Raw genomic sequence first — 23,750 nt, 5'->3', positions numbered from 1 at the left:
TTTGAAATTACATTATTGAAAGAGTTTTAAAAGCATTTAAAAAGCGATGATGCCAAATAGCCTTTTCCGCCTTTTACCCTCAGTATATTCAGTACATTTGTCAAGCTTGGAATGCAATTCATTCTCTGTCTTTATAATTTTACTGCAACCATGATATATTTTAAAGTTTGTCAATCAAAGATGCTTGGAATACATGCTATTTAAAAAAAAAAACCTAATAGTAGGTATTTTTTTCTAAGGTGAATTCCCCATAAGTCTAAAAAATTATATGTGGGATGAAACTTAGGTTTTGGATGCCTATTGTTTGTGTTTGTTGGGTTTGAGATACCACCATCCTTAGGCCCTTGGAATAGGGAATAGCATTTATTTGAATTATTCTTCACATATTTTCTTTTCCTCAGTGAAGTTGTTCCGTGTTAGCAGAATCATGGGCACTGCCTGACTTGGGTAGATGATAACACATTAAATATCCGGACAATTTTGTTTTAATACTGAAAGTTTGAATTTGTGCTTAGATAAATGAAGTGATCCCAAAGTTTACTACTTTTCTACTTCTAGGAAAAACTTTTATAAAGTAAGACATTAAAAAGAATCCTACCAAGTTACCTTGGTTTATCCTTGTGGTATAGGGCATTCATTTAACAGAAGCTTTAATCAGTAATTTTTAAAAAATGCTTATTTATTTATTTTGAGAGAGAAAGAGAGAGAGAGAGACAGACAGACAGACAGACAGTGTGAGTGGAGCAGGAGCAGAGAAAGAGGGAGAGAGAGGATCCCAAGTAGTCACCATGTTGTCATCATAGAACCCAGAGCCCAACATGGGCTCGATCTCATGAACACCAAGATCATGACTTGAGCCTAAATCAAGAAGAGCTGGCCGCTTGCCTGCCTGAGCCACTTAGGTGTCCTAGTTAGTAATCTTTTTTAACTCTTATAAAATCTTTACCATTCATTTGAATCAACTTTTCCTTTCTTTGAAGTTGCTTTATATCCTGTCTATTGATTTCATCATTCATTTATCAAATTCCATTTATGGAAAGATAGAGATTTGTAAATACCCCTTCCATTCTATGTAGTATAGTGTATTCTACATACTACAGAGTGTAGTAAGTGTTGTAATGGGATATAAATAAAGTGCTGTGACTTAGGATGTGGTGGAGGAGAATGCGCTTGCTAAGGTGAAGAGTTGACATGGAATGAGGCATGGTAGAGGTATTAGCCCGCTTCTCTTTTGAGGATGTTTTGGATTCCAGTGAGGTGGAGGACACATCACGCTGAAGGAATGTGGGGAAAGGGAGATTGTTAAGAAGGTAAGCTTGAGAAAGATGAAGAGGCTTTCTGCTCTTTCAAGGAGTTTAGACTGGATTTAAAATCTTTGACCAGAGTGTGAAAAACAGTCAAGGCTATGCTGTGATAGATTACTCTCTTGACTCTGAAAAGGATGGATTAAGAGAAAAGAAACTTAAAAGTAGGAGTAATGATCCAGGGAAATTAAAACAGACTGGGCAAGAAATAATGAAGGGCTGAGCTAGAGAATTGAGAGTCTGTATAGTGAGTATGGGTTCAAACATGGGAGGCACTTTGGAGATAAAAGTTACAGATCTGGTGACCCTTTAGAGATAGAGGATGAAAGAGAAGGTGAAGTGAAAGTGACTCGAGGTGTTTAGCTTGAAGGCAGTGATGCCCTTAAAGAGATCAGGAACATAGTAAGAAAAAGAGGAAGCCTGGGAGTTGGTGCCTGTGTTTGTTTTTGGCCATGTTGAGTTTGACATGCCAGAGTGAAATCCATTTTGAAGTCAAAAAGTTGAATGTGCAGTTAAAGAGAGAAGTTGAAACTAGAGACATATGTTTAGTAGGTATGCCCACAGAGTTTGCATTTCAAGTTGTAGAACAGCAAGAGATTTGCAATGCAGAGCAGAAGATGAGAGTCCGAGAAAAAGTCAGAGATTGGCATTTTGGCTCTGTGGGGTTGTACTTATAATTAGATGGCAGTGAAGGAGAGAGAATCTTACAAAAAACACTGATGAGAGAGGTTGGAAAAGAATTAGGGCATATTGATTTCTTGGGTAGAGACAGCTTCAATTAAGGAGATAGTTTCACATTCTGAGAAAACCAAGTTCAAGTCCAAGTGGAGAAAACCAAGCAGGATGAAAATTGAAGAAGTTGCTAAATTTCATGAGTAGAGGCCATTGTTGACCTTTCAAGAGTGGTTTCATTTACGTGAGGGCACTAGATTAAAAAGAGTGTGTGGGTCATTTAACAGTCGTTCTAGAAGTGTGACAACTGGTGAAAAGAAGAAAGTTCTCATAGATAGCTTGCCGGTTTGAGTAGAACATAACATTGTGTGTGTGTGGGTGCTATAGGAGAGCTTCACAGATTGAAGGGAAGGGATACAGGTAGAGAGTGATTTAAAATGCAAAGAAAGAAGAAATAATAAAGTGGCATCCTAGAAGATTACAGTGTGGGAGGAAAAGGGTAAGAACAAGTTGAAGAGTGAACTGGGGTAGATAACTAACTTCTACTTAGATAAGAGAGAAGTTAGGAAATACACAGAGTGTTGAGAGATTTTGTAAATTTTACATTGGGTTCTCATGAAGTGATTTAAGGAATAACATTTGTAGTGTTGAATCCATGTTTTAAAACTGTTTATTACAGAATGAACAATGTATATTTTAATCAGTCTTCAGCAATGAAATGTGTATATAAGTAAAACATTGGAAATAAGTTTTTATCTTATAGATTAAGATCATTTTAGAAACATGCTGTGACTTAAATCATGCCACAATACTATTTTTATCCACTCTGCTTGGGCATATAGTTAAGGTTTTTGTTTTGTTTTTAAATATATAATTGTAAGTTGCTGATACTTTCCTGGTAATGAAGGAAGCATTTTGAAAATAAGTGACCAAACTTTTAGCTCTTTAACGTATTAATATTTAAATAATTGTTAAATATACTCATGTCATCTTCCCTTTTTTTTTAATATGAAATTTATTGTCAAATTGGTTTCCATACAACACCCAGTGCTCATCCCAACAGGTGCCCTCCTCAGTGCCCATCACCCACCCCTCCCACCCCCCATCAACCCTCAGTTTATTCTCAGTTATTAAGAGTCTCTTATGGTCTGGCTCCCTCCCTCTTTAACTTTTTTTTTTTTCCCCTTCCCCTCCCCCATGGTCTTAACACTGTTAAGTTTCTCAGGATCTGCATAACAAACCACAATTTCTTTATCCATTCATCAGTTGATGGACATTTAGGCTCTTTCATAATTTGGCTATTGCTGAAAGTGCTGCTATAAACATTGGGGTACAAGTGCCCCTCTGCATCAGCACTCCTGTATCCCTTGGGTAAATTCCTAGCAGTGCTATTGCTGGGTCATAAGGTAGATATATTTTTAATTTTTTGAGGAACCTCCACACTGTTTTCCAGAGTGGCTGCACCAGTTAGCATTCCCACCAACAGTGCAAGAGGGTTCCTGTTTCTCCACATCCTCTCTAGCATCTGTAGTCTCCTTATTTGTTCATTTTAGCCACTCTGACTGACTCATGCTATCTTCCAATAGCAATAACAAAAAAAGTTATTAAATGTTCTACCTGTTCAGATTCCACATCAGCTGAGTACTTACTGCTGATGTATTATTAGCCTTGTTTGCTGCTTTCTTGAACAAAACACTCCAGACTTTTACAGGGTTTCAGGTAGTGTGAAGAACTTCAGGATCTCAAAGAAACTCTTAATGATCTTCAACAGAGCAGTCAGTGCCCTTGGTCTAATTATCTATGTTGGCAAAATCTGCAGAGTTGACCATGTTGTGGTATAATATAAAATATGGAAGGGGAAGTTCTAAAAAGTAGTGAGCGTCAACTATGTGCCAGGTACTGTGCAGAGCACTTTACATTTCTTTTTCTAAGAATTATAACATCCAAAGAGTTTTCTAAAGGAAGAAACTGGCCCAAAGTTGTAAAGCTAATAAATGGCAGCACCAGATCTTAGGTTTGATTGATTCTAGCATCTGTGTTCATAGTATGAAGATTCAAGCAGACCATGGAATAATATGATTCTTCCCCTTTCCGTGAGAAGTGAATCAAAAAGATCTTCACCCCCTAATTTTTGATATGATCAAATTCTTTTCAAAACTTTGTACTCGTTTAGACAGGTTTAGTCATTCTAGGTGTGGTTTTCCTATGTATAATATTACCTTCTTCTGAGAAGTTCTTTGTTCTTTCCCTCCTACACTTTCTTTCCTCCATCAAGTATTTATTGTGCATTTACTCTCTGCAAGATTCTACATTAGGTGATGGAGACAGACCAGTGAGAGAGATATGTTTTCCACCCTTAAGGAAGATCTGTTCTTATTTGGAGGAAAGTGAACAAATGAATACACAATTGATAGTTTAGTTACAACTAGTCAATTATTTAATGTGTTTATGTAAATCTTTTAAAGAAACCTTCATTGAAAACCGTAAATGATTGGGTAGTTGCCCCTAAATCCTACCACAATTAATACACTAGACTCCTGACCAGTTTGATATGCTAATTACTTGTTTTGCCCAATTAATACTCTATGTAGAAAGGGTTTTTGTATTATCTTTACACTTTTTACATTTTATACTGGATACATTTATATAGTTTTATACACTTAGGATGATTTGCTAAATTAAAATGGGAAGAACTCAACTCATAGATGCTTTTTATCATAATGATATACTTTTGTGTAATTGCAGTAAGGAATCTCTTAAAACATTTACGTGAGGAGCACAGACAGGGGATTCTTTCAGGCTTTCCATACTGTTGTTAAAAATGGGATATTTCACTTCAGGGGTACATGATTTAATATAACTGAATGCCCTGTGAAGTAAGGTGTGCTCTATAATGAAAGTCTGTTACAGTATAGGCACAATTCCTTACTGGTGAAGTTTGCCATTTGTTTCAGGAGAATTTCTTTCATGCATTTCGGGGGCTGGGTCCTGAACCTAAGAAATATGTTAGCTGACCTAATACCTTTTTGTTACCTTTTGATTAGAAGTTTTAATTAAGGCTCAGTGGAGAAACTCTTTAAATGCAAGAGTTTTCCAAGAATAATTGATGGCTTTGAAAATTCTTATAGCACTAGTAAATCCTGTGTTTATATTTGTGCCTTTGCTTTGATACTGTTGAAGATATATTTAATGTATGTGAATACATATTGTATGTGTACAGCATATGTAAAGATTAGACATATATTTTTATGTATGTGAAATGGTATGGACATATACAGAGAGGCCCCCTTAAAAATCTCTAAATACATTTAAACAAATACAGTAGGTAGTTGCATACTGTTATGGAGAGAGTGCCTGACTCTCTCAAGTCTAGACATTAGTGGGTTGAGAGCAGTAAACTCAGCTATGTTCCATTTCTGTGTTGTAGTATTTTTCTGTAAAAAGGAGGGAATTGGTCGTAGTGATTTCCAAGGTCCTCTTTAGCTCTAAAACTCTTTGAGTCAATGACTCTCATGGAGTTTGTGGCCTAATTCAGTGGTAAATGTTTTGCCTTTTCGTTTAAAAGCAAAGAGTAACATTGCTAATGAACCAGTCCTTTTATGCACTGGTGTTAAAAAGTTCGTCATTGTATAATAAGATTGTAGATTTGTTCTTTTTAAAGCTTTTCTGTGTTGGGACCACCTTTCATCTTAGGAAGCAACTTAGATATTTCTAGAAGACGTCTAAGTCATTTGAATCTGAACTTGAACCTTGTGGTGAGCTTGATTTTTCTCCTTAACATACTGTTTTTAGAAAAGCAATTTTTCTTTCTCTGGCTTTCACAGTTACTTGCACATAGCAGGCACTCAATAAATATTTATCGAATTGAATTTGACCTGCCTAGAAGTCATAGTCCTGGTGTAGGGTTATTCATTTTTGGCAGAAGCTGGCATAAATCACAGAGTTTAATACTAATCCAACTGATCAACTGTGTACTCAGCAGCATATCAGCATTGTATGTTACACTTTCCCAAATGCAAATTTAGAAAACTGTGTGGCCTACAGGGGCCTTGTGCCACTCAACCCTAGGCTTCCTGTGCCTTTACCTTTTAGAATGACTGCATTGACTCCTTTCTTTCTGATCTATTCTCTAGTGCCTCCTAAGCCTTTGCATACCCTTTTGCCTGGAATATTCCTTTTGCAAATTTAGGAATGCCTTTCTTGATATCTTCATGTCAAAATATGAGTGAGCTGCTGATTTTCTCCTCCAGCACATTGTACTCTCCTCCATCATAGCACTTAATGTCTCCTGGAATTCTTTTTAAGCCATCAGTCTTTTTCACTAGAAAACTCCTTGAGGACAGGTCTGTGATTTATTTCATTCTGCATTCCCTAGGGCCTGTAACAATGCCTGAAACAGAAAGGTTTGTAGAATTAACAAATGGGTCCTGAAATTCATGTAAATTTGCAAATGGCATAAAAATAAAAATGTAAATGAGGTTAGCCAGAGATCATTAATTATATGCCTAATTCTAATTAAATTGTGATATAGTTAGAAAGAAGATCAGCCTGAGATTCAGAAGATGCAGGCTCTTGTGTTGGATTAATGATTTTTTAATAGTCCCTTAATCTTTGTAGTTCTTAGTTTCTTTATCTGAAAATGAATGGATTGGACAGGATCTTTCCTAAAATCCCTCAGAGCAAGAATTACATTGCTCCTAAGTTAATTATAGAGAACTAGGTCTCTTCTGCCAGACTCCTTGAGGCAGGAAGTATGTTGTAGTCATCTATAATTTCCTGGCACTAAGCTCAGTACCTGGTATATAGTAGTTATGCAAACAGTTGTATCGAATAAAATAATAAATTCCCAGATAGAATTACAATTTAAATAAAGCAAATGAGAAAAAGGTCAGGTAGAGAATAGCAAATTAAAAATCTGTAACACTTAAAAAAATCTGTTAAAGAATATTTATTTGGAATATCTGAAGAAAATACCTGAGAGAAATTTTTTTTTTATCAGTTAAAAAGTTCACCGGTAGAGGAAATTAATTTGAAACTGGATAGTCCCCTAACTACAAGTTAATAATTTATCAATCTGTGAGGTGCTGTGGCAAGTTTTATGTTGCTGAAATTAAACTGTGTCTGCTGTATGATGTTGCTGGCAATATTTTTGAAATTCGTGCATACTTGTGATACTATTTTATTTTTTAAGAATTGAAAAACTATATGCTGTTTCAACCAGAATTTATTCAATCATTGACCTGTTTAGTATTTCATCAGTCGTTAGGACAGAATGAGCCTCTCTGATTATATCAAAGTGTCACAAAGTAAAAGGAGGGTAAAAAGCTTTATCAGCCCCTTTAACTATACTTTTCTGATGATTTGGCATTATTTAATATGCCAAATGGTCTTGGGTACCATTGGACATGTTTAAATTACCAAACTGGAATTGGATCTTCTTGCTCCTATGCTGTGTGCTGCTTGATGGGCACTTGAAGTATTCCTGAATCCATTTTTTGTTGTTGTTGTTGTTGTTGTTGTTGCATTAGCTGACAATATTTTAACTAGTCCTGGAAATAACTGTGCATCTCACATACCTTCTACTAAAGCCACACTAAATGTATTTTCCAACTCAAATTCCCATCAGCCAGATTTGAAAAATACCTACAGCCACTTCAGTGCCACCCAACAGGAGGTTAAGTGTGATGAAAGGGAAGTCATACTGGAAAAAGAAATCATAACCAATTGTGTGTTTTTTTATTTTATTTATTTATTTATTTATTTATTTATTTATTTATTTATTTATATTTAGAGAGATTGAGAGCATGAGGTGGGGGAGGGGGGCGGGGGGAGAAGCATAGAAAGGGAGAAAAGAGAATCCCAAGCAGGTTCCAGTCAACCTGAGCCAAAATCAAGCTGTCAGAGGCATAACTGATTGAGCCACCCGGGTGCCCCTTAACCTTGTGTTTAAAATCTCTTGCCCTTGGGGCACCTGGGTTGCTCAGTCTGTTGAGGGACTGACTTCAGCTCAGGTCATGATCTCATGGTTCGTGGGTTCAAGCCGTGCATCAGGCTCTGTGCTGAGGGGCTCAGAGCCTGGAGTCTGCTTTGAATTCTGTGTTTCCCTCTATCTCTGCCCCTCCCCTGCTCACACTTTTTCTCTCTCTCAAAAATAAAAAATAAAATAAAATATCTTGCTCTTGAAAGTGTTACAAAAATATGTGATGAAAGCCTTAGAAGAGGGCTAGCTATTTGAGGGACCATCAAGTTTATGCTTCACTGGCTTCTCAGTAAAGCTGCCTTTGCTTTGTACACTTTGCTTTTTGTGAGATTGTGCACCTTTACATTATGTGTGCTCTTGGGCAGTATCCAATGAATTCATTTACAAATTATTTAATTGGGTGGTTCCTTATGCCCTGGTTTGAGGGATAGGAGGAATAAGATGAGTTAACTAACTTTTGACTAAATTGCATGAACATGTAGAATTGAATATAGTAGTTGAGCTGCTACTTTTTCATCCTAGCAGAAGGTTCTGCAGGCAGCTCCAAATGCCCCAGTGGTTGGGTGACACCCGATGTAATGACTGAATCTTTATGGAACGCATGTCTACAGGCACGGGATATAATATGGGGAGGTGGAAAAGACTCGCTCTGACCTGATACCCATTTACTACTTAATAACTCAGTTATTAAAATAGCACTTCTTTGTTTTATTCTCCTCAGGGTTCAGGAACAATATGCCAAAACATTAATTAAAATCTATGAAAGAGCTTTAGCTGGGAGTTCAGTGTAGTAAAATGATATCTAAATGTGAGGCGACGTTGGTTGCCAGCAGAAGACGCCCATTTCCTAATTTTTATTTAAACAAAGAGACTATAAGTGGTATACAATAATTAGCACATTGGAGTTCTGTGAAGCCATGAACAATGGGATACTGTAGAAGAGAGAAAGAAAACTTAAGAGGTGGAAAGTAAAGGTGTGACATAGTAAGCATGAATGGGAGGAGAAGAAAATTGGATTTAATTATATCAAGACAGATGCAAATATTTACCAATTCTTTGTAGCTTGGAGATAGTAATTTTAAGATCAAAATTTATATTATGGAAAATGAAGAAATAGTACAGTTTGATGAATTTCATAACTTTTCTATGAAACAAGTTATTGTGATTCATATGAAAGTATTTTATTTTTGTCTCTTTTTTAGGTCAGACTGTGCCAAAATCCCAAACTTCAGTTGAAAAATAGCCCACCATACATACTTGATATTTTACCTGATACATATCAACATTTGCGACTTATATTGAGTAAATATGATGACAACCAAAAACTTGCCCAACTCAGTGAGAATGAGTATTTTAAAATCTACATTGACAGTTTAATGAAAAAGTCAAAACGGGCAATAAGACTCTTTAAAGAAGGCAAGGAGAGGATGTACGAAGAGCAGTCACAGGACAGGTAAGAATATTTCAGATTTATTTATTTATTTTAGTGATAAGGTCATATTTCTGTTACTTTTTGCATCATAGTATAATTGTCAGCTTTTTTGTTTTTTGGAAGAAATACTGCATTTGTGTTTTGCTTTTCACATTATTTAAACCTTGTAGTTTTACTTAAATTTCTTGATAATTACTAATTCATGAGATGCCGTTCTTTTTTAAAATAGACCTTAGTTTTTAGGACCGTTTTAGGTTTACAGAAAAATTACTCCCAAGTACATAGTTCCCATCTACCTCTCCCTGCCAACATGCTTTTCTCCCATTTTTACTGTCTTGCATAGTGTGGTACATTGATGAACCAATAGTGATATAGTAGTATTTACTAAAGCTCATAGTTTATATTCAGATTCACTCTTTGTGTTGCACAGTTCTGTGGGTTTTGACAAATACATGTCATGTATCTGCCATTTCATTATCATGTAATCATGTACCTCAGTTTGTTTATCCATTCATCTATTGAAGGATATCAGGGTTGCTTCTAGCTTTTGGCAATTATGTATAAAGCTGCTCTAAGGATTCATATGCAGGTTTTTATGTGGACGTAAGCTTTCAGTTCATTTGAGTAACTACCTAGGAGCATGAGTGCTGGGTCTTAGGGTAAGCCTATGTTTAGCTTTGTAAGAACCTCCCATACTGTCTTCCAAAGTGGCTGTGCCATTTTGCATTCCCACCAGTGATGAATGAGAATTCCTGTTGCTCCCATCTACCGTATTTGGTACTGGAGGCGCTGCCTTGACTGGATATGTATATGTGATAGACGTGGGTGGGAGATATAGCTTGAGTCTCAGTGTTTGACTGTTAAGTGAGAAACTGAACAGGGGTGGCGAAGACTGAAGGGACATCAACTGAATCCTCGCTTTACAGCCAGGATTCCAGACTTAGAGGCTCCCCTTTGAAGTTTGTTTGGCTATTTCAATGTTAAATTTTATGGTCTATCTTAAATCAATTGACGAAAGTTAGTTTTCCATTTCTGGGATATTTTAAATATATCTAGAATATTCACTGATAGTAATAGTATATTTAGATTTCCAAATTTGAAAACAAATATTAAAATATATATGACTTTAATGTGGTTAAGTTGAATTTTTGTTTAAGACACTTAACTTCTCTGTATTTTAGTTTCCTTCCGTATAGGGAAACCTCCAAGAAACCTCTAATGTTTCTTTCAGGTCAGAAAAACTAGCCTCATTCAGTCTGATAAAACATAGGGTTGTATAATAGCAGGTTCACTTATCTAGTTGTGTAGACTCTGAACTTGTCTGTAAATACTGGCCAAACAAATACCCGGAGTGAGTAAAACCATCAAAATCAAACACAGAAAAACCATCTGCCAAAATGTAAAATGGCATAAATGTTTACTTATTTATAATTTGCTCTCTAAATTGGTGATGAACCTAACATAATCATAAGTGTTAACCAATTGTAACTATAGGCTCATTATGTAATATACTTGGATCACAGTTTACACGTTTTGAGGATGGTGAATCTTTCAGTTGCCTTTTAGTTTTAAAGCTCTAAGACTCTCTCCTGGACTGCCAAGCAGAGTGTGAATCACCACATGGTATCATAAATAAAGTAGGGAAATATAGTAGTGATGGTTTCTTCCAGAGAATGTCCAGTTATAGGGAACAACAAACCTTTCAAGAATGACCAGTTATAGGGAAGCCAGCTGTTTATGTTTAAAACTGTATTTTTACTTTGTAGTTCTACAAGTGATCTAATAAAATCAAGTTGTTTTATAATTGTCTTTATACTTCTTATTCACATTTAGTAGCCCTGAAATTCTTCATGAGTCAGCAAGGAAATCCATTTAATTTCACGTTTTTAGGGTATCGGTCCAGTGAGAGGGCATGTAATTTCTCAGTTTAGGAATTTGAGTGGATACAGTGTTTTCATTGGATATAGTCATATAAGATGTGATGAACTTGTACCCCACTTTTATAACTTCTTTAGAAACTTGAAACATTTCCTGACCCAGTAGATGTCTTTATAATTACCATTTCATTTATAAACTTTGATATTTTGGACTTTTATGTGGGAGCATATCATGGGAGAATCTCTGTAAAATGTTGGTTGCTTGTGTGTAGATTTCCACAGATGATCACAGGTTGTATATTGCTGATTGATCAGGTTGAGGAGACTCTAAATTCTGTGTTTTAAGTGTCCAAGTAAATTTTGTCACTCTGCTAAATTCAACCCTAAGAGAGAGCTTATTAGTTTCTATGCTGGTATAGCGTGTTCCTAAATGAATTTTTCTGTCATCTGTGTTCCATTTGCTGATGGTGTTCTTTGACCACTGTTTTTATGCAGAACTTACATTTGATACATGTTTAATCAAAATTCATACTAATGTACCACTCTTGGTACACCATAGTAAGAACATAGGTTTTGATCTATGTTTCTTTTGGTAGTTACATATTTTTACACATTCATTTTTAGGTTGCCTTAGTATTTTAAATGCAAGCTGAGGCTAAAGTGTGCCATTGTATATGGAGCTGTGAGACATTTTGCTCTATAGAAAACAAAAGAAATTTCTTAGAATGTTCTTATGGTCGTTAGGCAACAAAGTATTCTATTTGGTGGAATGACTCTTATCTAACATGGATGACACAGTGATTCCTGGGTATATTATACATTCTCTGAACAGTTTTTGCTTCTGCAAATAATGTCAGTAGGGATATTGGTATTATTAAGCTAAAACTGAAGGAGGTAGTAATAGGAGACATAGTGATTTGGAGCCCACTGACTATACCAGCATTGCCACCAGCAAATTACGTACTTTGTTGAGAAAAAGAGTGCTGGATGAGTTCACGAATCCAAAAGTTTGTTTTCATGTTGCTGCTGTGTCAAAAAGAAACTTCTTTGTGGATTTGTTTTAAACGTAAGGGCAAATGGGAAAATTTCAGGTGTCTACTTTGATTAAGCTCGGTTTTAATTAATTGCTGAAATATGAGTGGCCTGAATTTTTAAAGCAGTTTCATATAATTGTGACAAATATAGTAAATAGGAAAATAAGTATAGCAAATGGCATGCAGTGTATTTTTTGTCTCTAGGTGAGAAGCAGAAAGTTTATTTGCTAGTGAAATAGATACTGTGGGTGTAGGGCAAACCTCTCACTTGGAGAACGGGGTGGGATGACGATTTCTGGTTAGAGGCATGCTGCATGCCTTGCTTGACTTTCATGGCAAACCTCTTTTCTAGCATCACTTCTCCCAAGTTTGTTTCTTTGTTTTGTTTTGTTTTTTTTTTTTTTTTTTTCTGACAAATGGTTGAACCTCACACTGAGCTAGTGCATCTCCAGCTGAATGTCTAAACCATTCGGAGCTGGTGTTTCTTTCTGGGAAGAGTAATTTAGTGATATCAGGCACCCATAAAGTTTTCCTGTGTATATATGGGGTGGGGGTTGGGAATCATGTAGAGAAGGGAGAATTTGTAGTTTCAGGTACAGAGAAGAGGTGAAAGTTTATATCACATGGCTTACATTTTTAGTGGCAAAAGTCCGAATGAATGTGAGGCTAACAAATGTAGAATTGCCAGGAGGGGCTTTTCTTTAGTGATATGACTGGTAGTTTCATCAGTTGACCATTTTGATAGTAAAATTTACTCTTTCATGTAAAAAGTTGTGTGTTAATTACCTGCTCAGCAAGGCCTGGTGTTAGACACTGTTTTAGAACACCCAGAGGTGATGGCCTAAGGATACTCAGATTTTCCGTATTTCATAGCTGCTTCAGTGAACCAGAGTGCAACAAACCATTTTCCCCTCCCACACTCTGGTTTACAACCACTGAAACAAAACCAAAAGTCAACTGAGGTGGAAAAAATAGTTGTGTTTGATAACCCATCAGTGAAGAAAATGAAGGCTTTTAAAAAATTCACACCAGAGGATAATACATAGATGTTGTCTTATTATTAATGTCATTTCAGAGCCCCTGGGCTGTTCCTCATGCACATATATTGTCGAAAATCACAGTGTGCATAGCTTGTATAATAATATTCGTTCCAAACCAGATTTTTTTTTAAAGTATTTCGACATAGAAAAATTCGTCCTGGAAGATGCTAGCCTTTATTTAAAATCCTTCAGGAGTATCAGGCAAAAATCTTCCTCTCCACTGACCATTTGATTGAACAAAGAAAGATGCTATATTAAACTGGCTGTATTAATATAATAAAGTGCCTTTTCCTCTAAAGGACTACTAATCACTATGCTTGCTGTTTATACCTGTGTTGTAATTTATGAGATAGTATACCAAGAACATTTTGGAACTGATATATTAAAGATTCATGGTTAAGTTAAAAATCGAATCAAAAAATACCAGCAACAACAATAACAGGAACAACAAAACACAAAGCTGCAAATAAACCTACTTGGCTTTCTTCATACCACCGTATGCCAGCATTGCTTTGGCCAGATAATAGTGTGTCAGTTGAAGTGTTTAAATTTGTATAAATATAAATGCTGTTGATTGCTTGGTCATGGAAGTAGGCTTGAAGTTCCCCTGGGTTTTCAGTTTAACCATAAAAAGAGATTGACTTGTATGCACAATTGAGGCTCTAGGTAATAGTTTTAATTATTACTAGAACTCACAGGTTTATGGCCTTGTTTAAAATGCCACAGTAAGTTCTACGTTTTCTCATAGGCAGCACTATAAGTTGCGAGAAGGAAATGAGGAAAGAGTGCTCTCAAATGGTCTGTTGTCATTTATGCTCCAAGTGTTCTTTGTAGCGTTGGTTGGTTTTCTGACCTGTGATCTGTGTTGTTTTTAGTCTTTATTTTCTGGATTGTCACAATATTTTTTGGTTCAGACGTTTCAACATCATAAAACAAAGATGTAGTTTGTTTCAAACTAAAGGCTACTACTATTGCTGTACTAGTCGATTAAATAATTTTTCAGGGCGCCTGGGTGGCTCAGTCGGTTAGGTGTCCGACTTCAGCTCAGGTCATGATCTCTCTGTCCCTAAGTTTGAGCCCCACATCGGGCTTTGTGCTGGCAGCTCAGAACCTGAAGCCCACTTCTGGAGTCTGTGTCTCCCTTTCTCTCTGCCTCTCCCCCACTCGTACTCTGTCTCTCTCTCTCTCTCTCAAAAAAAAAAAAAAAACATAAAAAAACCCGCAAAGTTTAAAAAAATAAGTAAATAATTTTCCAAATCCAATAGTAGTTTCTAGTAAAAATACTGTCTTTGTTATTATAATAACCATTTTCAGGAGAATTAATCTTAGGGAAGTTATATCTTTCTTATATAAATAACTTGTACAGTGTTGAATGTATTTCCTATATTTTATGAAATATCTCTTGTTTAATGATGCATGAGAGGGAATGGATTATTAGTCTTTTAAGAAATAATCTGACAAAAACAAGGATCTAGTCTCTTTCTTTTCTTTGTTTATTAATGGTGAAAAATGCAGAGCTTTTTTACATTTCATGAGGACAAGGGACAGGTTGCAAACAGAAAAATATGATTTCTAAATAAATCAAAATAGATTCCTAATCTTTTTTGAACACAAGTTCTTTAATATAAACGTGTTGAGTTGCCATTCAATTTTTTGCAGTTTGTCTGCATTCTAGATATCTTTTTCCTTTTCGGTGGAAGACTAGAGGAACCAAAAGATTAATTTTTGATATTTTAAAATGATAATATATAAGTAGGATGCAGAGGACAAATAGTGGTCGATTCCTTTGGGTAGCAGTGTCTGCCAGGTAGGAAATGGAATTTTCTTTAGAAAACTTGAACATCTTCCTCAGGCTGACTTATCATAAATGAATAGAAAGTTTATTTAGTCTTGATAAGAATGCTTTCATTCATATTTTAAGCATCTGAGAGTTGTGAATATACTTTTCTAAAGTTTGGAAATGAAGGGGCTTATTAACACACTGTGAAAGGAGAGACCACAAGAAAGTTACTTAGACAAATGTTTTCGAAGTTAAACAAAGGGAGTCTGTTAGAGTGGGCAGGTGAGAGCTTGAAGGATCTTTGACTGTTGAGGACTTTATGACTAACTTCATCTATGATGCTTTTGCTAAGTAGACACAAAGTGATTTTCTTACTGATTTTCATGTAAGTGAAAAGTGAAAGGGGTTTTGCCAGCAATTTCCCCTTTGGGGTACATTTTAAAAATACAAAAGAAGTTATTAAGATGTAATTTAAAACTAAATTCACTATTTTTTAAATTTTTAAATAAGATGTTTATATTTAATCCATTTTATTTTATTTACTTTTCCCCCAGCCCTCTGTTAATATCATGCAGCCCCTAACTCCTGATTTATTAGCTTTTAAAAATTTTATTGCAATTTATTTAAATACCTTCCAAGTCAAATTATGTATTATACACATATAATATTTTGATTTTAAAATTGGAGACTTTTCCTCCCTACAGCTTAGAGTTTATTAAATGTTTACAAATTCTTGAGAGCAATAAGCATCGTATTATAAGACAGTAAGCCAAACGAGACTCAAAGTGAACTTGACTTTATGGTTGAATACCTTTTATGTTTTTCAGTCTTAAGGCAGCTTATTAAAATTGATGTTTCCCTTTCAGTGAATATCTGGTGACATTCAAATTTGGTAATTAAAATCCAGAAGCACTCAAGAAAGAATGCCTGTTTTTAGTTTCATAATAACAATGCTTCCAACAAAGAAGGTTGATGAATGATGTCTTTCAAGTGGCAGATTTGTTATTTAGTTAAAGACAGCTCCTTTGGCAGTTTCTTAAAAAAACTAAATTGAAGTCTGTTTATAAAACTGACAAGCTGCAGTAATAATCCTATAGCCTGAAGAATGCTTGGAAATCTAGCCCAAGAAGCACCCCCTTTTTTCCCTCAGTGATTTAACAAAGTGGAGTTTCCAGGAATCCAAACATTTTAACATCCAGCACTAATTGGGTAAGTCATAAAATAGTACTCATGTCTGACTGTTTGAAATAAAGTGCTTCAGAAGTATTTGGTTTTCTAAATCCATTTTTAATATTAATCTTTTGTCTCTTTAAGCTCGTTTTTGGAACATGAGTTTTTGTTTGAGTTTGGATTTATAAATCAATTGTTTATAGATGGGCTGATTATAGCAGGATATACAGATGAGGTTATTACAAAAAGTACTCATTTATAGATTCAAAAAATAGAGATTGAGGCTGCTTGGTTTGGTAGAACCGTTGAAAAAAGATAAATTTAGATTTATTGAACTGTATTACTTTGAACATCTGATCTTGTGATCATGTGATCTCTTAATCAAATATATGTGACTGTATTAATTTCCTAGGGTTGCCGTAGGAAAATATTATACACCAAGGGGCCCAAACAGCAGTTTCTGTTTAAGTTGACTCTCTTACTGATGGAGCCTAGAAGTCTGAAATCAGGCTGTCAGCAGGGCTGTGCTCCCTTCAACCCTCTAGGGAGGATGCCTCCAGGACTACAGTTTTGGTAGCCCCAGGCATTCCTTGGCTTCCAGCAGCACAATTTTAGTCCCTACCTCTGTCGTCACGTGGTGTTCTCCTCCCTCTGCCTGTGTCTCCATTTCCTTCTTTTGTACATGAACACCAGTCGTGATGGATCAGGGCCTAGCCTGGTGACTTTATTTTAATTATTACATCTACAAAGACCCTGTTTCCGAATAAGGTCACACTCAGGGTAGGGTTGAAGTTAAGATTTCAGTGGATCTTTTTAAGGGACACAATTCAACCCATAATAGTGACCAAATGATGGTAGTATAAAATTTATAGTCAGGAGGAGAAGAAAATGGAAACTCATTCTCATGGCATGAGAAGTCTGAAAAACTTTGCTCTATTGAAGATAATGTCAAAGAAAATTACTTAAACATTTTTGTTTTGAAGGACCTACCTGTAGGTCAATAATTTTTGTAGATTTTTAAAGATTTATAATAAAAAGCGTATGAATTAATTTCTTGACTAATTTTTATGCATATATTAAAAGCATGGTGCATTACATTTTCATCTGTATTTTTGTATATGTTGACATAAATGAATTTATAAATACATTGTTAGAACAAACATTCTTTCTGATTTCAATGTATTAAATGCTATCTTTAGAAATTATTTATACTATAAATATGTATATTTAATTAAAGGTTATAATATTAAGAATCATTATCCCTTGATTAAGAATCCCAGTTTTATTCTTTTATTTTGTGATAAAAACTCTGGAGGATCAATTAAAATAGTTTAAATATGATTATGACTTACATCATCATTGTTAAATCTGTTAACAAAGTTTTCTGTATTGTAATTAAAAAGAGAGAGGTGAGAGGTGTGTTCCATGTTGGTGGCATAGGGAATGCTACATTTCACATTCACTTTGTGCCTTTAATATTATGATATAAAGTATTATAAGTATGGATTTCAAGTTAGGATTTTAGGTAATCAATTCAAGAATTTTAGTTTAAAAAATAGTAAATAATTTTTTCTACAAGTGGCATGTCGAATAGCGTAACCCACGGGTCAGCAAACTATATAGAACTAGATAGCAAATATTTTAGATTTTGCCACATGGTCTCTGGCAACTACTCAGCAGTTCCTTTATAGTAGGAAAGCATGGCTATGTTCCGACAAAACTTTATGTATAAAAGCATGTGGTAGACTAAAGGCTGTGGGCTATAGTTTGCCAACTCTTGGCTTAATGTATTATTAATCTTATTTTTGGACAGTAAAATTTTGAAAGTGTTTTATCAACATGACTGAGTCTGTAAGTTGCATCAATTAATTTGGCCGAAAGTAACAGTACGTGGGGTGCCTGGGTGGGTCAGTCGGTTGAGCGACCGACTTAAGGTTTGTGGGTTTTTACCGTTTGTGGGTTTGAGCCCCGCGTCAGGCTCTGTGCGAACAGCTCAGAGCCTGGACCCTGCTTCTGATTCTGTGTCTCTCTCTCTCTGCCCCTCCCCCACTCATGCTCTCTGTCTTAGAAATAAATAAACACTAAATTTTTTTTTTAAAAAAGTAACAGTATGTGACCAACAGTGGCTTACAAGTGTAGGGATGTGTATTTCTCAACAGAGACCCAAGCTCTTTCTGGCTTTGTAATCTCCTTTCTTAGTTGGGTTTGTCCTCATTCTAGTCACTTCATGGTTGTATTTCTGCTGTGGCTTTGTCTTTTTTAAGGCTACAAGACAGGAAAGAAGGGCAGGGCAGCACCACACATGTCTGTCCTCTTTTTATCACAGATCAAAAAGCTGCCTGGAAGCTTTCTACCTGATTTGCTCCTTCCAGCAGATTTCTCTGAGGTCTTATTAGGACATAGAATCTCCTCTTGCTACAAAGCTGACTGGTCTTTTGAAAATTTTCAAGTTCAGCCTCCATGTTAGAGGAAGGCAAGAGAGAAAAGGATTGGGAAGAGGTATTCAGTCTACGGTATCTGCCCAAATAAATAAACCCAACATCCATAGACAAAACTAACTTGGACATATTTTATGGTGTAACTTGGTAGGATTTATTTCTTTAAACTATGTTGTCAAGAACTAATTTTGAAGTTAATCTGCACTTCATAAATGCTGACAGAAGACATACGGATGTTTGTCGGACCAAAATGACTGTTTATTAGTCATAGTAATAGCAAGAGGCAGAGTATCACTATTTGCGCAGTTCCCTGACTCCCAACTCCTATAGAAGGACATAAAGGACAGGTTACACCTGCCCATCCAATGGGTTGCATTACTGAAGAACCTTGAACTTAAGAAACCTGGGCCTTTTATAATGAGAGGTAAACTGACCTAACTTTTGCCCTGGAAGGAGACACTGGATAGTGTTTTTGTTCCAGAAGGAGACACTATTGCTGTCACCCAAGGCTGTTTGCTATATAAATGTTCCTGAGGGGCGCCTGGGTGGCTCAGTCGGTTGAGCGTCTGACTTCGGCTCAGGTCATGATCTCGCAGTTCATGAGTTCAAGCCCCACGTCGGGCTCTGTGCTGACAGCTCAGAGCCTGAAGCCTCCTTCGGATTCTGTGTTTCCCTCTCTCTCTGCCCCTCCCCCACTCACACTCTGTCTCTCTCCTTCAAAAATAAATAAACATTAAAAAAAAATTAAAAAATTAAAAAAAAATGTTTCTGAAAGAATAGTCCCAAACAAAGGGTGTCAGTATTTGTGGTCAAAATACATGCAGACAGACATGTGAGAGACCCACGGAGAATTTTCTCCCAGAATACATACATTCATTTTTTTCCTAGAAACCCTAATTGTGTCTTAGGTTATGAAATGTGAATCTCAAGAATAATATATTATGGCAGTATTTCAGATTGTTAGTAAGACCAAAACTTTGGGTTCTGCCATGTGTAATAAGTTATGTATATGTGAAATATCAAATATATATTTTAGGGATCTCATATATATGAAATAATTGTGACATCCAGAACAATACTGAAAACTTTTTAGAGTAAACTCTTTCTCTTCTTATTAACTTTATGGGAAAAAAAAATATTTAAAAATAAAACGAGGAACAAATATACTAAGATAGCTTCATCTCAAACTGGTTATCCTTTAAAAAAGAAAACAATTTTTTCTTTTTTCATTGAGTAATACCTCTTTTAGACTTTGACTACTGTAAACTTAGGTTTAGACACAAATAGCCAAAAGCAAATACTTTGTTTCAGTGGTAAGGACCATTGAAATTATGTTTTATAAGAAAAAAGTTATTTTTGTCACCAATGACTATACCTCAGAGGCAAGTAGTTAGTATTCCAGTTCCATTTTCTATCTAGAGAAGCTTAATTGATTGCAGGTTACAGGACTTGACAAGAATTGTATATATTTACGTGTGGTATATTTCTAAATGATGTCTCATTACCAAGTTGGCATGTGTGAGCCTGCAGCTGTTGGCATCTGAAGGGTATCAGCATTGTGAGCCTTTTCGCCTTTGTTTCAGGAGGACTTATTTGAACAATTAGCACATTTTATGCTTGTGAAAATGAGGTGTTTTCTCATCCTCCTTAAACCAGTGTGAATATTGTATGTATTGTATGTCAAATGGTCAGTCAGTGCAAATTTTTTTTTTAAATAAGACAGCTTATATTTGCTAGTTAAATTCAGGACTGTTTATTTAAAGCTTCATTTAAAGTTCATTTCACATGCCTTTGTGTATGTGTGTGTGTGTGTGTGTGTGTGAGAGAGAGAGAGAGAGAGAGAGAGACAGAGAGACAGAGACAAAGACAGAGACAGAAATTCTGCTTGTGACTTTTTAAGCTTTTAATTTTCTAGATGAGCAAAGTGTTTTTTTCCCCTTTAAGGAAATTGGAAAGTTTACCTAAATTTTTTTTATGAAAATTTTTTCTGAAAATAAATTGGTAGCTCTTTTTACAGATGCTTCAAACACTTCAGTTATGTTTTTATAAAGTGACTGAAGTCTTGAAGTTAGTAATTTATCACAGTGCATTTTTCCACTTTATCAGTATTTGGTAAAATTACAGCATGTGGGCCAAATCCAGCCTCTTTTTCTTTCTGTAAATAAGATTTCAGTGGCACATGGACATACCCATTCTGTGGCTACAGTGGCACAAGTGAGTAGCTGCCACAGAAACTCTATGGCCCACAAAGCTAAAAATATGTACTATCTGGGCCTTAACTGAAAAAGTTTACCAGCCCCTGCAGGATTGATATAATCACCAATGGCAGTCTTAGAAACATGGCATTTTTTAAACAGAAACATTTTCTTTGCTTTTTCTTTTCTCCCCTATTTCTGCCTAATGCTGTATGAATTGCTGGCCATTGGCATCCTCTAAAGACATTAAAATATTAATGGCAGGCCATCTGTGACTGAAAGCTAAAGTTCTTAGAGACCCCACTTCCTGTCTTGTGTCAGTATTCTGATGTATATAATTTTAAAGTGCATAAAATTTAAACTTTTTGTGTTTTTTTTTTTTTTAACACAAGATATGTCACTAATGTGTTTGGCAGTCATCTTATCTAGTGGTTTCCCTACAGAGTCCACAGACCAGGTGATGTGTTCTCATCTTCTAGAATGATAAAGTGCAGGTCCTTGACTTTGTATATTACCTCTGCCCTTACCAGCTGGGATCTGAGTATCTACATTTTTAAAAGTGCCCTACCTGTTTCTGATGTCGTGCTTGTTCTCAGAGTTCCCCTGAGTGAAATCATCTCACCTTCAGTGTGCAGTTACCAGAGACTACTGAGAGGGCAGGGCTGGACAAGGATCCTGGGTCTGACAGATCTTTCATTTTTACTACACTTTTTTTATCACCACTGCAGGACTCCACTCCCAGTTGTACGTCATTTTAAAGGATCCCCAGGAAAGATAAGTATCAGTAAGGTCTTTGAAAGAATTTTGTTCGAAAAGAAAAGAAGGATTGAAATTATCATTTTATATTCTTTTCAGATTGGCTGAATCACCACCCTGAGAATTTGCGGTGGCATGCTAGCCTGGTATCTTGCCATTTTCCTTTCATCCCCCGTTTATGCAAAGTCTTTCTTATTATTAATATAGCTAAGACCCTTCGCCCCCACCCTCATCAGGTTTTCCTGAAGATACTTGCTGAAGTATCTCTTTTCCCATGGACTGTGGCATTTATCAAGGCCTTTCTTATGGTACTTAACTATATATTGTCAAATGTTGCTATCTTTTGAAAATGGTGAGAAGACAGATCGTTTTATTTATTTTTTTATTTTATTAAAAAAATTAATGTTTATTTACTTTTGAGAGAGGGAGAGACAGAACAAGTGGGGGGGGGGGGGCAGAGAGAGAGGGAGAGAGAATCCCAAGCAGGCTTCACACCATCAGCACAGAGCCTGGTGCGGGGCTCAAACTCATGAACCGGGAGACCATGACCTGAGCCGAAATCAAGAGTTGGATGCCTTAACCAACTGAGCCACCTAGGCGCCCCAAGACAGATCATTTTAAATATCCCATTACATATTCTTTAAGGCAAAACTAATTTCTTCTATGTTATCTTTCACAGTATCCAGACATTGCATTGTTGGTAAATACTCATAAAAATTGTATTATTTTAGGGTGCCTGGATGGCCTGGTCATTTAAGCTTCCAGCTCTTGATTTTGGCCCAGGTCATGATCTCATGGTTTGTGAGTTTGAGCCCTGCGTCGGGCTCTGTGGTGATAGTGTACAGCCTGCTTGGGATTCTCTGTCTTTCTCTCTCTCTCTCTCTCAAAAATAAATAAATATTAAAATATATATATATATATATACGTGTATATATATATATATACATATATATATATAATTTCTCCAGAACTACTGTAAGATTATTTGAAAATTCTGCTTTATTCCTTGATTATGAGCTACTAGGTCATAGAAACAGGAGAAAGTGAAAATGTTACACTGGAAAGTGTCTGATGAAGTGTCCGGAGGCTTAGCTTTTAGAATTTGTAGATGAGCTCTGAATATCACCTTCAGATTTGGCAATGAGCGCCATTGATTTTAGAAGGCAAACATGTCCATGCGCATAGTCACACCCATTATTACTTATTATAGATTATTTATATCTTAGAACAATTTTTTAATTCTGTGTGTACACAAAATGCCTTAATGGAACGGTATTCTTGGATAAAGTTAGTGAAGTTACTGAGATTGGGAAGCACTTCTTTAATGGAGTGACCTTGTAGCCCCCCCTTAGCACCTGTAAGATAAAGCCCTGAAACACAGCTTCACCATTCTGCATGTTCCCACAACCTACACATGGCAACGAGCATATTTCATGGCTTTCCTATTGGCTTATTCGTGCTCCATCTGAGCTCTTATGGGTGTTTTCACTTCCTCTTATTCTGATTTTAACATTTCTTCAAAGACTGTTTTTGTTTCTGTGCTGTTGTATATATGACTCTGAATACACAGGACTTTTTAGCAACTGGGGAATCCTCCATGCTTTCGACATGAATAGTCCAGTTTCGTTTGTTATATATTTTGCCAGAAGTGCTTCATCCTCTTTATAGCTTATTGCGCAGCAGACGGTAGTTACGTCTTCAGAGTGCATAAGTACATGCTCACGGATTTAAAAAGTCTTGTTAATGGTAATCATTCTTATGGATGGAATTCTCTAATACAGAGAAGGATTTTCAAACTTGAAAATTAGTTTTCAGATTTTAGCTAAAATTTTCCTGTATTTATGTATTTATTTAAGTGCCATCTCTTTTTCTTTCCTTTTAAAAGGTGAGTTTGGATGGTTGGATCTGGTATTCTTGCCGTATATACAGTTTTTTTTCTTTTTTTTCTTTTGCATGGGCATACTGGCTCTGAAGGACACCTGAGACATTCTGAACATGTAGACAGGGCTTTTAAAGCAGGGAATTGCTGTTCTCTTACATCAACCATGCAGACTCAAAAGCAGACTTTAAAG

The 23,750-nt window shown here is 35.9% G+C and overlaps 1 protein-coding gene across 3 annotated transcripts in view; it reads left to right on the top strand.

The window, feature by feature from the left end:
* The window catches only part of CBLB (Cbl proto-oncogene B), a 211,760-nt gene that overhangs the window by 5,430 nt on the left and 182,580 nt on the right, over positions 1–23,750 (top strand). For all 3 annotated transcript variants that reach the window (XM_060640125.3, XM_060640124.3, XM_060640127.3), the window contains exon 3: positions 9,159–9,409. In XM_060640125.3, coding sequence (XP_060496108.1) covers positions 9,159–9,409 — 251 coding nt within the window. The remainder of the gene's footprint in view (positions 1–9,158; positions 9,410–23,750) is intronic.

Source organism: Panthera onca, chromosome C2, assembly GCF_046562875.1.
Source record: "Panthera onca isolate mPanOnc1 chromosome C2, mPanOnc1 haplotype 2, whole genome shotgun sequence".
NCBI lineage: Eukaryota > Metazoa > Chordata > Mammalia > Carnivora > Felidae > Panthera > Panthera onca.
This window is presented reverse-complemented; position numbering and strand designations above follow the sequence as displayed.